The 15465-nt window shown below is 54.5% G+C and overlaps 1 protein-coding gene across 2 annotated transcripts in view; it reads left to right on the forward strand.

The window, feature by feature from the left end:
- TEKT1 (tektin 1) overlaps positions 1 to 15465 on the forward strand; it is a 57418-nt gene that overhangs the window by 3163 nt on the left and 38790 nt on the right. For both annotated transcript variants that reach the window (XM_075333269.1, XM_075333268.1), the window contains exons 2-3: positions 8460 to 8669; positions 12881 to 13046. In XM_075333269.1, the coding sequence (XP_075189384.1) occupies positions 8480 to 8669; positions 12881 to 13046 (356 nt within the window). In that variant the 5' untranslated portion in view covers positions 8460 to 8479. The remainder of the gene's footprint in view (positions 1 to 8459; positions 8670 to 12880; positions 13047 to 15465) is intronic.

The following is a 15465-nucleotide window of genomic DNA, read 5'->3' on the forward strand; positions in this document are numbered from 1 at the left end:
TGACAGCAGGGAGTACAGCATGGGGCCTGTATGGTGACTGCAGGGAGTACAGCATGGGGCCTGTATGGTGACTGCAGGGAGTACAGCAGGGAGCCTGTATGGTGACAGCAGGGAGTACAGCAGGGGCCTGTATGGTGACAGCAGGGAGTACAGCAGGGGGCCTGTATGGTGACAGCAGGGAGTACAGCAGGGGCCTGTATGGTGACAGCAGGGAGTACAGCAGGGGCCTGTATGGTGACAGCAGGGAGGGAGTACAGCAGGGGCCTGTATGGTGACAGCAGGGAGTACAGCAGGGGGCCTGTATGGTGACAGCAGGGAGTACAGCAGGGGGCCTGTATGGTGACAGCAGGGAGTACAGCAGGGGCCTGTATGGTGACAGCAGGGAGTACAGCAGGGGGCCTGTATGGTGACAGCAGGGAGTACAGCAGGGGCCTGTATGGTGACAGCAGAGAGTACAGCAGGGAGCCTGTATGGTGACAGCAGAGAGTACAGTAGGGGCCTGTATGGTGACTGCAGGGAGTACAGCATGGGGCCTGTATGGTGACAGCAGGGAGTACAGCAGGGAGCCTGTATGGTGACAGCAGGGAGTACAGCAGGGAGCCTGTATGGTGACAGTAGGGAGTACAGCATGGGGCCTGTATGGTGACAGCAGGCAGTACAGCAGGGGGCCTGTATGGTGACAGCAGGGAGTACAGCAGGGAGTATAGCAGGGAGCCTGTATGGTGACAGCAGAGAGTACAGCAGGGGCCTGTATGGTGACATCAGGGAGCCTGTATGGTGACAGCAGGGAGTACAGCAGGGAGCCTGTATGGTGACAGCAGGGAGTACAGCAGGGGCCTGTATGGTGACAGCAGGGAGCCTGTATGGTGACAGCAGGGAGTACAGCAGGGGCCTGTATGGTGACAGCAGGCAGTACAGCAGGGAGCCTATATGGTGACAGCAGAGAGTACAGCAGGGGCCTGTATGGTGACTGCAGGGAGTACAGCAGGGACCCTGTATGGTGACAGCAGCGAGTACAGCAGGGAGCCGGTATGGTGACAGCAGGGAGTACAGAAGGGGCCTGTATGGTGACAGCAGAGAGTACAGCAGGGGCCTGTATGGTGACAGCAGGGAGGGAGTACAGCAGGGAGCCGGTATGGTGACAGCAGGGAGTACAGCAGGGAGCCTGTATGGTGACAGCAGGGAGTACAGCAGGGGCCTGTATGGTGACAGCAGGCAGTACAGCAGGGAGCCTATATGGTGACAGCAGAGAGTACAGCAGGGGCCTGTATGGTGACTGCAGGGAGTACAGCAGGGACCCTGTATGGTGACAGCAGCGAGTACAGCAGGGAGCCGGTATGGTGACAGCAGGGAGTACAGAAGGGGCCTGTATGGTGACAGCAGAGAGTACAGCAGGGGCCTGTATGGTGACAGCAGGGAGCCGGTATGGTGACAGCAGGGAGTACAGCAGGGAGCCTGTATGGTGACAGCAGGGAGTACAGCAGGGGCCTGTATGGTGACAGCAGGGAGGGAGTACAGCAGGGAGCCGGTATGGTGACAGCAGGGAGTACAGCAGGGAGCCTGTATGGTGACAGAAGGGAGTACAGCAGGGGGCCTGTATGGTAACAGCAGGGAGTACAGCAGGGGCCTGTATGGTGACAGCAGGGAGTACAGCAGGGAGCCTGTATGGTGACAACAGGGGCCTGTATGGTGACAGCAGGGAGTACAGCAGGGATCCTGTATGGTGACTGCAGGGAGTACAGCAGGGGCCTGTATGGTGACATTAGGGAGCCTGTATGGTGACAGCAGGCAGTACAGCAGGGGGCCTGTATGGTGACAGCAGGGAGTACAGCAGGGAGTATAGCAGGGGCCTGTATGGTGACAGCAGAGAGTACAGCAGGGGCCTGTATGGTGACAGCAGGGAGTACAGCAGGGGCCTGTATGGTGACAGCAGGGAGTACAGCAGGGGCCTGTATGGTGACAGCAGGGAGTACAGCAGGGGGCCTGTATGGTGACAGCAGAGAGTACAGCAGGGGCCTGTATGGTGACAGCAGAGAGTACAGCAGGGGCCTGTATGGTGACAGCAGGGAGGGAGTACAGCAGGGAGCCGGTATGGTGACAGCAGGGAGTACAGCAGGGAGCCTGTATGGTGACAGCAGAGAGTACAGCAGGGGCCTGTATGGTGACAGCAGGGAGTACAGCAGGGGGCCTGTATGGTGACAGCAGAGAGTGTAGCAGGGGCCTGTATGGTGACAGCAGAGAGTACAGCAGGGGCCTGTATGGTGACAGCAGGGAGTACAGCAGGGAGCCTGTATGGTGACAGCAGGGAGTACAGCAGGGAGCCGGTATGGTGACAGCAGGGAGTACAGCAGGGAGCCTGTATGGTGACAGCAGGGAGTACAGCAGTGAGTACAGCAGGGGCCTGTATGGTGACAGCAGAGAGTACAGCAGGGGCCTGTATGGTGACAGCAGGGAGTACAGCAGGGGCCTGTATGGTGACAGCAGGGAGTACAGCAGGGGCCTGTATGGTGACAGCAGGGAGTACAGCAGGGGCCTGTATGGTGACAGCAGGGAGTACAGCAGGGGCCTGTATGGTGACAGCAGGGAGTACAGCAGGGGGCCTGTATGGTGACAGCAGAGAGTGCAGCAGGGGCCTGTATGGTGACAGCAGAGAGTACAGCAGGGGCCTGTATGGTGACAGCAGGGAGTACAGCAGGGAGCCGTTATGGTGACAGCAGGGAGTACAGCAGGGAGCCTGTATGGTGACAGCAGGGAGCCTGTATGGTGACAGCAAGGAGCCTGTATGGTGACAGCAGGGGCCTGTATGGTGACAGCAGGGAGTACAGCAGGGGCCTGTATGGTTACAGCAGGGAGTACAGCAGGGGCCTGTATGGTGACAGCAGGGAGTACAACAGGGGCCTGTATGGTGACAGCAGGGAGTACAGCAGGGGCCTGTATGGTGACAGCAGGGAGTACAGCAGGGGCCTGTATGGTGACTGCAGGGAGTACAGCAGGGGCCTGTATGGTGACAGCAGGGAGTACAACAGGGGGCCTGTATGGTGACAGCAGGGAGTACAGCAGGGGCCTGTATGGTGACAGCAGGGAGTACAGCAGGAGCCTGTATGGTGACAGCAGGGAGCCTGTATGGTGACAGCAGGGAGTACAGCAGGGGCCTGTATGGTGACAGCAGGGAGTACAGCAGGGGCCTGTATGGTGACAGCAGGGAGCCTGTATGGTGACAGCAGGGAGCCTGTATGGTGACAGCAGGGAGTACAGCAGGGGCCTATATGGTGACAGCAGGGAGTACAGCAGGGTCCTGTATGGTGACAGCAGGGAGTACAGCAGGGGCCTGTATGGTGAAAGCAGGGAGTACAGCAGGGGCCTGTATGGTGACAGCAGGGGCCTGTATGGTGACAGCAGGGAATACAGCAGGGGCCTGTATGGTGACAGCAGGGAGTACAGCAGGGGCCTGTATGGTGACTGCAGGGAATACAGCAGGGGCCTGTATGGTGACAGCAGGGAGTACAGCAGGGGCCTGTATGGTGACAGCAGGGAGTACAGCAGGGGCCTGTATGGTGACAGCAGGGAGTACAGCAGGGGCCTGTATGGTGACAGCAGGGAGTACAGCAGGGGCCTGTATGGTGACAGCAGGGAGTACAGCATTGGGCCTGTATGGTGACTGCAGGGAGTACAGCATGGGGCCTGTATGGTGACTGCAGGGAGTACAGCAGGGGCCTGTATGGTGACAGCAGGGAGTACAGCAGGGGCCTGTATGGTGACAGCAGGGAGTACAGCAGGGGCCTGTATGGTGACAGCAGGGAGCCTGTATGGTGACTGCAGGGAGTACAGCAGGGGCCTGTATGGTGACAGCAGGGAGTACAGCAGGGGCCTGTATGGTGACAGCAGGGAGTGCAGCAGGGGCCTGTATGGTGACAGCAGAGAGTACAGCAGGGGCCTGTATGGTGACAGCAGGGAGGGAGTACAGCAGGGAGCCGTTATGGTGACAGCAGGGTGTACAGCAGGGAGCCTGTATGGTGACAGCAGGGAGTACAGCAGGGAGCCGTTATGGTGACAGCAGGGAGTACAGCAGGGAGCCTGTATGGTGACAGCAGGGAGTACAGCAGGGGCCTGTATGGTGACAGCAGGGAGTACAACAGGGGCCTGTATGGTGACAGCAGGGAGTACAGCAGGGGCCTGTATGGTGACAGCAGGGAGTACAGCAGGGGCCTGTATGGTCACAGCAGGGAGCCTGTATGGTGACAGCAGGGAGTACAGCAGGGGCCTGTATGGTGACTGCAGGGAGTACAGCAGGGGCCTGTATGGTGACAGCAGGGAGCCTGTATGGTGACAGCAGGGAGTACAGCAGGGGCCTGTATGGTGATAGTAGGGAGTACAGCAGGGAGTACAGCAGGGGCCTGTATGGTGACAGCAGGGAGTACAACAGGGGGCCTGTATGGTGACAGCAGGGAGTACAGCAGGGGCCTGTATGGTGACAGCAGGGAGTACAGCAGGGGCCTGTATGGTGACAGCAGGGAGCCTGTATGGTGACAGCAGGGAGCCTGTATGGTGACAGCAGGGAGTACAGCAGGGGCCTATATGGTGACAGCAGGGAGTACAGCAGGGTCCTGTATGGTGACAGCAGGGAGTACAGCAGGGGCCTGTATGGTGACAGCAGGGGCCTGTATGGTGACAGCAGGGGCCTGTATGGTGACAGCAGGGAGTACAGCAGGGGCCTGTATGGTGACAGCAGGGAGTACAGCAGGGAACCTGTATGGTGACAGCAGGGAGTACAGGAGGGGCCTGTATGGTGACAGCAGGGAGTACAGCAGGGGGCCTGTATGGTGACAGCAGGGAGTACAGCAGGGGCCTGTATGGTGACAGCAGGGAGTACAGTAGGGAGCCTGTATGGTGACAGCAGGGAGTACAGCAGGGGCCTGTATGGTGACAGCAGGGAGTACAGCAGGGGCCTGTATGGTGACAGCAGGGAGTACAGCAGGGGCCTGTATGGTGACAGCAGGGAGTCTGTATGGTGACAGCAGGGGGCCTGTATGGTGACAGCAGGGAGCCTGTATGGTGACAGCAGGGAGTACAGCAGGGGCCTGTATGGTGACAGCAGGGAGTACAGCAGGGGCCTGTATGGTGACAGCAGAGAGTACAGTAGGGGCCTGTATGGTGACAGCAGGGAGTACAGCAGGGGCCTGTATGGTGACAGCAGGGAGCACAGCAGGGGCCTGTATGGTGACAGCAGGGAGTACAGCAGGGGCCTGTATGGTGACAGCAGGGGGCCTGTATGGTGACAGCAGGGAGCCTGTATGGTGACAGCAGGGAGTACAGCAGGGGCCTGTATGGTGACAGCAGGGAGTACAGCAGGAGCCTGTATGGTGACAGCAGGGAGTACAGCAGGGGCCTGTATGGTGACAGCAGGGAGTACAGTAGGGGCCTGTATGGTGACAGCAGGGAGTACAGCATGGGGCCTGTATGGTGACAGCAGGGAGTACAGCAGGGGCCTGTATGGTGACAGCAGGGTGTACAGCAGGGGCCTGTATGGTGACAGCAGGGAGTACAGCAGGGGGCCTGTATGGTGACAGCAGGGAGTACAGCAGGGAGCCTGTATGGTGACAGCAGGGTGTACAGCAGGGGCCTGTATGGTGACAGCAGGGAGTACAGCAGGAGCCTGTATGGTGACAGCAGGGAGTACAGTAGGGGCCTGTATGGTGACAGCAGGGAGTACAGCATGGGGCCTGTATGGTGACAGCAGGGAGTACAGCAGGGGCCTGTATGGTGACAGCAGGGTGTACAGCAGGGGCCTGTATGGTGACAGCAGGGTGTACAGCAGGGGCCTGTATGGTGACAGCAGGGGGCCTGTATGGTGACAGCAGGGAGCCTGTATGGTGACAGCAGGGAGTACAGCAGGGGCCTGTATGGTGACAGCAGGGAGTACAGCAGGAGCCTGTATGGTGACAGCAGGGAGTACAGCAGGGGCCTGTATGGTGACAGCAGGGAGTACAGTAGGGGCCTGTATGGTGACAGCAGGGAGTACAGCATGGGGCCTGTATGGTGACAGCAGGGAGTACAGCAGGGGCCTGTATGGTGACAGCAGGGTGTACAGCAGGGGCCTGTATGGTGACAGCAGGGAGTACAGCAGGGGGCCTGTATGGTGACAGCAGGGAGTACAGCAGGGAGCCTGTATGGTGACAGCAGGGTGTACAGCAGGGGCCTGTATGGTGACAGCAGGGAGTACAGCAGGAGCCTGTATGGTGACAGCAGGGAGTACAGTAGGGGCCTGTATGGTGACAGCAGGGAGTACAGCATGGGGCCTGTATGGTGACAGCAGGGAGTACAGCAGGGGCCTGTATGGTGACAGCAGGGTGTACAGCAGGGGCCTGTATGGTGACAGCAGGGTGTACAGCAGGGGCCTGTACACCGCGGGCAGACTTATTAGGCAAGTTGTATTTTAGCAGATTTTTTTTATTATTGATCAAAAACTATGTTCTCAATCAACCCAAAAGACTGGATTTCTGTTTGTGCAGGTAACTATTACTGTGCAGAATTATTAGGCAACCTAATAAAAACCAAATCTATTCCCATGTCACGGGTTTATTTTCACCAGGTAAGTCAATATAACTGCACAAAATTTAGAAATAAACATTTTTGCATATGATCATTGCAGCAAAATAACCAGAGACTGACAGCAACCCCCAGAGATGTAGCACTAGAGCAATGCAATTAGGAGATAAAGTTGGCCATACACCTTAGGGGTACTTCTCACATAGCGAGATCGCTGCCGAGTCACAGGTTTTTGTGACGTACCAGTGACCTCATCAGTGATCTTGCTGTGTGTGACACTAAGCAGCGACCTGGCCCCTGCTGTGAAATCGCTGATCGTTACACACTGCTCTGGTTCATTTTATGCTCGTTGCTCTCCCGCTGTGAAGCACACATCGGCGTGTTTGATGGCGGGAGCCAACGATCTGTATGTGCAGGGAGCCGGTTTCTGGCAGCCTGCGGTATGCTGGTAACCATGGTACACATCGGGTAACTAAGCAAAGCGCTTTGCTTGGATACCCGATATGTACCTTGGTTACCAGCGTACGCCGCTCTCAGGCTGCCAGTGCTGGCTCCCTGCACACGTAGCCAGGGTACACATAGGGTAACTATGCAAAGCGCTTTGCTTCGTAACCCGATGTGTACCATGGTTACCAAGCACAGCGTCGTCACACGGGTCGCTGGTGGCTAATCTCTGATCGCTGTGGAGATCTGCCTGATTGACAGCTCACCAGCAACCATGTAGCGACGCTTCGGCGATCCCTGCCAGGTCGGATCGCTGGTGGGATCGCTGGTTGCGTCGCTTAGTGTGACGGTACTCTTAGTGTTCTCTGAGAGAGCAGCTACTATAATCATCTTATCTTATTACTATAATCATCTTACCCAGTCACCAGATCCTTGTATCCCCAAAATAATCTGTCAGTGGACAGTCAGGAGCCCCCACACAGATTAGGTGGTCTTCAGATCCTGGCAGGCTCAGAAGGCTTTTCTCTAATATCTATGGGGCCTTTAGATTATTGTGTAAACAAACAATGTTTTAGTTTTTTCCTTAATTTCTGTTTAAACTTCCTTATATCAAACTCATAAAACCATGATCGTGTACAGCACAGGTAATATATAGCTATGACAATAAGTACAGCAGATTACCCCCTTAAGGTACCGTTACACTAAGCGACGCTCCAGCGATCCCACCAGCGACCTGACCTGGCAGGGATCGCTGGAGCGTCGCTACACGGGTCGCTGGTGAGCTGTCAAACTGGCAGATCTCCACAGCGATCACAGATCAGCCACCAGCGACCCATGTAACGACGCTGTGCTTCGTAACCATAGTACACATTGGGTTACTAGCAGAGCGCTTCGCTTATAGTTACCCGATGTGTACCTTGGCTACGTGTGCAGGGAGCAGGAAGCCAGCTTCTAGAAGCTGCAGACGCTGGTAACCAAGGTAAATATCGGGTAACCAAGCAAAGGCTTTGCTTGGTTACCCGATATTTACCTTGGTTACCAGCGTCCGCAGAAGCCGGCTCCCTGCTCACTGCACATTCAGATCGTTGCTCTCTCGCTGTCACACACAGCGATGTGTGCTTCACAGCGGGAGAGCAACGACCAAAAAATGGTCCAGGACATTCAGCAACGACCGGCGACCTCACAGCAGGGGCCAGGTTGTTGCTGGATGTCACACACAGCAACATCGCTAGCAACATCGCTGCTACGTCACAAAAACCGTGACTCAGCAGCGATGTCGCTAGCGATGTCTCTTAGTGAGACGTGGCCTTTACCCTCTGCCTGTCTATTCTGTATATACTATTGTCTCATGGTCAAAGAATGGTCTTTAATCATTAATGCGTCTGTGTTGTTAGTAGATAAGGACATATCACCCGTATCTCCCCATCACATTTACTTCATTATACATAATCTTGTCTTTTCTGTCCCAGATTGTTGATACCGGCTCACAATGGCCCGGCTTGTCCATCTTCCACCAAAGTTTCTTCCTAATGAATGGAGCCTTGCTAACCAAACCCAATATGCTAGCGCGGAGGTGCAGAGGTCAAGATCTGAGAGACTAGTTGCTGAAAGTGAGAGACTGGTTGATGAGGTTGAAAAGACGACACAGAAAACGCAAAATGATGTCAACAAGAAACTAGGTAGGATCTGTGCGGCGTCTCGTATGGCAAACACCATCTACACTATGAAATAAAAGCACTTAAAAAGTTGAGTAGGTTTGTACATACATTTACTACTTAAAGGGGTTGTCCATGGAATAAAAATCATTTTTAAATGATATCAAAGCGATAAAAGAAATGAAAGATGTGATGCCCATAATCACCAAATTCCATTCTGATGCTTACGCTCCACGGTTAAGTTCTCACAATGAGTTTTTGACTCTACATATTTTCACTGTGCAAAAAAACGCATCAGCCTCCAGTTCCAGCAAAGTGGATGGATTTGTAGAAATCTCCTGCCCCCTGATGCTGCATAAACTCATCTGCAATGTAGGTTTCATATTCGCAACATGTCACTTTATCTCAAGAGCACACAGAGTGATATGTGGGGATTATTCACATAAAGTTGTACTATATTAAGAAAATATAGTAACCTTACTGCTGGTCTCTACTGCCTGGTCCCACTCATCATGGGAATGTAGCCTTAAGGGGGCTTTACACGCTGCGATATCGCTGGTGAAAGCACCTGCCCCCGTCGGTTGTGCGTCATGGGCAAATCGCTGCCGGTGGCGCACAATATCGTTAGGACCTGTCACACATACTTACCTGCCTAGCGACATCGCTATTGCCGGCGAACCGCCTCCTTTCTAAGCGGGCGGTTCGTGCGGCGTCACAGCGGCGTCACTAAGCGTCCGCCCAATAGAAGCGGAGGGGCGGAGATGAGCGGCTGTAACATGCCGCCCACCTCCTTCCTTCTTCATTGCCGGCGGCCGCAGGTGAGCTGCAGTTCGTCATTCCCGAGGCGTCACACGTAGCTATGTGTGCTGCCTCGGGAACGACAAACAACCTGCGTCCTCAACAAGCAACGATTTTTTGAAAATGAATGACGTGTCAACGATAAGGTGAGTAATTTTGATTGTTAACGGCCGTTCGTTGGTGTCACACGCAACGACGTCGCTAACGATGCCAGATGTGCATCACAGAATCCGTGACCCCGGCGATATATCGTTAGATACGTCGCTGCGTGTGACGGGGCCTTTACCGTTGGTCTCTGCAGCCTGGTCCCATTCATCATGGGAATGTAGACTTACTGCTGATCTCTACAGCGTGGTGCCATTCATCATGGGAATGTAGTCTTACCGCTGGTCTCTAGTGCCTGGTCCCACTCCTTATGGGAATGTAGTCTTTTACCATTGGTCTCTACAGCCTGGTCCCACTCATCATGGGAATGTAGTCTTACCGCTGGTCTCTAGTGCCTGGTCCCTGTCATCATGGGAATGTAGCTTTACCGCTGTTCTCTACTTTCTGATCCCTTCTTTATCCAAACGCATTTGCAGCCATTTTCGCGTGTCACAAATGATTTTACCACAACCATGAATTTTTTACACTTCTGTATATCACAGTTTGGTGAGTGTATAGTATGTACAGTAGATGTGTGTCACAGTGCTTATACGTGTGTAAGTGGATGTATATGTCAGTCGGTGTGTGTGTCTGTATATATTATATATATATCTATATATATAATTGCCTTATTCTGTCTGTCTGTCTGTCTTGCTCCAAAATTCTGTCCTTACCGCGACAAGCGTCTCATTGGCCGCTCGCCTCGCCTCCGCCCCCCCGCACGGATTGGACGCTCGCCCAGGCTCCACCCCCCACTCGGATTGGCCTCTCGCCCCGGCCCCCTGCACGCATTGGCAACTCGGCCACGCCCCGCCCCCCTCACGCATTGCACGCTTGCTCTGGCCCCACACCCCGCACGCATTCCCCGAACCGAGCCCCGACTCCCAGGTGAGTACTGTACCCCCGGGAGCCCACACCAGCGTACGCCGCCAACCCAGCCGACACATACCCTTGCTGGGGTTGCCGGCGTACGCTGGTGTGGGCTCCCGTGGGAGCGGGGTACGCTGGTAACCATGGTACACATCGAGTAATATTGTGTAGTATGGTTACCAGCGTACACAGTGAGCGAATCAAGGTCCTGCAGCGGCGGAACACACACACAAGCATACACATAAGAACACACACACACACACACACACACATCAGATCACACTCACTCTCACACACACCTCACACACATATCAGATCGCATCCACACACTCACAACATCCAGTGATATCGCTTGCTTCTCGGCGGCGATACTGTGCGTGCAGTGACCTTCCAGGACCTGCCAGAGAATCACATGGCCAGAAGCATGTGGTATCTCCGGATGTTGTGAGTGTGAGCGCGTATGTGCGATATCGTCAGTGGGTGTGTGCGTGTATGCGATCGGGTGTGTGCGTGTATGCGATCGGGTGTGTGCGTGTATGCGATCGGGTGTGTGCGTGTATGCGATCGGGTGTGTGCGTGTATGCGATCGGGTGTGTGCGTGTCGGCAGAAGGCAGAGGAGCACTGCGTGTAGCACAGGTGCTGGGACCGCACACCGGAGGGCACAGGCAGAAGTGGGGTGTGAGTGTATGCGATCAGATGTGTGCGTGTATACTGTCTGATGTGTGACTGTGGAGCACGATGGGGGGTGCACAGCATGGGGGATGGAGCACGATGGGGAGTGCGCAGCATGGGGGATGGAGCACGATGGGGAGTGCGCAGCATGGGGGATGGAGCACGATGGGGGGTGCGCAGCATGGGGGATGGAGCACGATGGGGAGTGCGCAGCATGGGGGATGGAGCACGATGGGGAGTGCGCAGCATGGGGGATGGAGCACGATGGGGAGTGCGCAGCATGGGGGATGGAGCACGATGGGGGGTGCGCAGCATGGGGGATGGAGCACGATGAGGAGTGCGCAGCATGGGGGATGGAGCATGATGGGGGGTGCGCAGCATGGGGGATGGAGCACGATGAGGAGTGCGCAGCATGGGGGATGGAGCACGTTTGCGAGTGCGCAGCATGGGGGATGGAGCACGATGGGGAGTGCGCAGCATGGTGGATGGAGCACGTTTGGGAGTGCGCAGCATGGGGGATGGAGCACGTTTGGGAGTGCGCAGCATGGGGGATAGAGCACGTTTGGGAGTGCGCAGCATGGGGGATGGAGCACGATGGGGAATGCGCAGCATGGGGGATGGAGCACGATGGGGAGTGCGCAGCATGGGGGATGGAGCACGATGGGGAGTGCGCAGCATGGGGGATGGAGCACAATGGGGAGTGCGCAGCATGGGGGGATGGAGCACAATGGGGAGTGCGCAGCATGGGGGATGGAGCACAATGGGGAGTGCGCAGCATGGGGGATGGAGCACGATGGGGGGTGCGCAGCATGGGGGATGGAGCACGATGGGGGATGGAGCACGATGGGGGTGCGCAGCATGGGGGATGGAGCACGATGAGGGGGTGCGCATGGGGGATGGAGCACGATGGGGGGTGCGCATGGGGGATGGAGCACGATGAGGGGTGCGCATGGGGGATGGAGCACGATGGGGGGTGCGCATGGGGGATGGAGCACGATGGGGGGTGCGCAGCATGGGGGATGGATCACGATGGGGGGTGCACACCTCCCCCCAAAACACACACACACACACACACACGCACTGCACAACACACCACACACACACTGGGAACCACAAACACCGCCCTACACAGACACCCACACACACACAGACAACGCCGCAGACACACAACACCCAACACAAACACCACGGCACACACAAATATACGCACATACCGCACAACACACACATTGCACAAAACATACCTCCCCCCAAAACACACACACACACCCCACATAAACCGCACAACACACACACACAACGCTACAGACACACAGCGCTCCACAAACAACGCAACACACAAACAACACCGCTCTCACCCCCCGCCACACCCATACAACACCCAGAACATGTACAGCGCCCTACACAAACACTTGGTAACTACACACGACAACATCTATATATATATATACACATATATATATATATATATATATATATATATATATATAACAAAAATCATACATTAACTACACAATACGTAAATTCTAGAATACCTGATGCGTAGAATCGGGCCACCTTCTAGTATATATATATATATATATATATATATATATATATATATTATATGCTTCCATTTAGTATTTGTGTATACTATCATTCTATGCAAGTGTGTATATGTCCAGTTTCACATGCTCATAGCTGTGAACGTGGATCTCGTCCTCTCTTTAGCCTCCTATGTCAGGTTTGGTGTGCGCTTGTTTCTCCACAGAGCAGAGGCTGAATGAGATCGATTTTTGGAAGAAGGAGTTGGACAACAAGCTTGAAGACACCGTGAATGATATAGACCAGTTGCTGGCATATAAGACCCGTCTGGAGAATGCTCTGGAGAGCTGCATGGAGCCCCTTTCCATAGCACAGCAGTGTTTAATAGAAAGGTAATTGAGGGAATGTTTAAAGGGAACCTGACGTTAGATTCCTGGTGCCTGAACCATCGACAGCATGAATCAGAGTCTGGTTCAGGATTACAGCTGGGTATGCTTTACTCTGTAAAGGTGTATAAGTGAAAACATACAGTAGTTTGAAAAAGAAAGACATGACTATTCCAATGACATCCCCCGCTGACTTATTACCCACCTCACTAAAGTTGATTGACAGGTCTCTGGCTATTTACACACATGGAGACACCTGTAAATCAACTAAAGAGGGACAGGGAGAAGCTGGTGGGGGACATCACTGGACTCTACAGGTCTCTCTCTATAGTTCCCAGCTAGGTCAATAAATTGTTTTTTTCTGAAATGCCGCATGTCACAGTCACAGGCCCCTCTGGGTTACAATATGACAATTAACTTGTATTATCATGTAGTGTAGCAGCGGTACCAAGTGAACCTTGGTCACACGACAGGTGTCACAGCCGGAGTTGCTATGTAGTTGTAGTCTCTGTGTGTTGAACAGGGCCGGATTATAGGCGGGGCAGACGGGGCTCCCGCCCAGGGGCCCCCACCACAAGAGCTTCTGAGGGGGCCCCCACCACCATCAGTGTGGGCGCCATTTTATTAACGCCGCAGTGTGGTTCAGGACCGCACTGTACCTTTAAAGAATTTCAATCCCGGCCGTCACTTTTCTGCAGACACGCCCACTGCACGCTCTGTGGGCTGCGTCTGCTAGGATGACGTCACCGCGCACCTGTTGCTGCTTCTAAGTTCCTGCCGTAGAGGAGCTTGTGGGAGGACCGGAGGTCTCAGTGGATCCCGGTAAGTATGATGTTATTAATCATGGTGCCGGCCGGGCAGGAGACTGCAGTGAGGAGGGAGCAGGACGCCGCTGATAACTCAGACGGGATTCCATAGTGTCAGCGGCAACTCTGCCCGGGATCAGTGTGAGTTATTGCCGGAGTCTGAACTGCAGCAGATCAGGTCGGGCTGTCAGTACAGGTCGGGCTGTCAGTGCCGGGTCATCGGCTGCAGCCTCATCCCTCCCCTGCAATAACACTGAGCTCCAGCACAGACATCACTACACAGATCCTGCACTGATCACATCTGAGCCTGCAGCACACATTACACTATATGGCCCATATTACATATAGAATATGTGAGGTCCTGTAGGTCCAGGTGTGATCAGTGCAGGGCATTGTATATCTGTGTACATGGTATATCACATCCAGTGTACAGAGCAGTGTGATATACTGTGTACACACATCAGATGGTATATAATAATGTGTATATTCTATAACATCTGGTGTCTGTATCACAGTAAACCCGGTCAAATGCCGGGGGGGCCCACTCGCGGTGGCAGGAGTGGCGTAGTGCTAGTAAGGGGGGGCCCGGTGCCCGCGCTGCCTCCTCCCGCCGAGGATCGCGCTTTCAATTGTATCGGCATCACAGCTGCCGATACAATTGAGAGCAATGATGAGATGGAGCGGCGCGCTCTCTCTCATGATTCTCCTCGCTGTGTCTGTCGGCATTCTGACAGCTCTGCAGCAGAGCGTGGTGACGTGATCACTGCGCGCCTGCTGAGAGGTCAGAGAAAGCGACAGCAGTGGACGCGCTGAGGAGACCGGAGGAGCGGGGGAACGAGGAGAAGTGAGTATGTACAATCACTGTGGCCAGACGACCATGGGGGTGCATTAAATGATATGGCGGCTGTATACTACATGAGGGTGCCTAATGCTATCTGGTTCTGCACTGTGCTATATATGGACTGTATACTACATGAAGGTGCCTAATGCTATCTGGTTCTGCACTGTGCTATATAGGGGCTGTATACTACATGAAGGTGCCTAATGCTAGCTGGTTCTGCACTGTGCTATATAGGGGCTGTATACTACATGAAGGTGCCGAATGCTATCTGGTCAGCATTGTGCTATATAGGGGCTGTGAACTATGTGAGTGTCTAATGCTATCTGGTTCTGCACTGTGCTATATACGGGCTGTACACTATATGAGGATGCCTAATGCTATCTGGGTCTGCTTTTTGCTATATACGGGCTGTATACTACGTGAGGATGCCTAATGCTATCTGGCTCTGCACTGTGCTATATAGGGGCTGTTTACTATGTGAAGGTGCTTAATATTATTTGGTCTGTTCTGTGCTATATAGGGGCTGTGTACTATGTGAGGATGCCTAATGCTATCTGGGTCTGCACTGTGCTATATAGGGGCTGTGTACTACATGAGGGTGCCTAATGCTATATGGGTGTGCATTGTACTATATGGGGGGCTGCATAGTGCCATATGGGGGCTGCATAGTGCCATATGGGGGCTGCATAATGCCATATGGGGGCTGCATAATGGCATATGGGGGCTGCATAGTGCCATATGGGGGCTGCATAGTGCTACATGGGGGCTGCATAATACT

Source organism: Anomaloglossus baeobatrachus, chromosome 2 (genome assembly GCF_048569485.1).
Source record: "Anomaloglossus baeobatrachus isolate aAnoBae1 chromosome 2, aAnoBae1.hap1, whole genome shotgun sequence".
Taxonomy (NCBI): Eukaryota; Metazoa; Chordata; class Amphibia; order Anura; family Aromobatidae; genus Anomaloglossus; species Anomaloglossus baeobatrachus.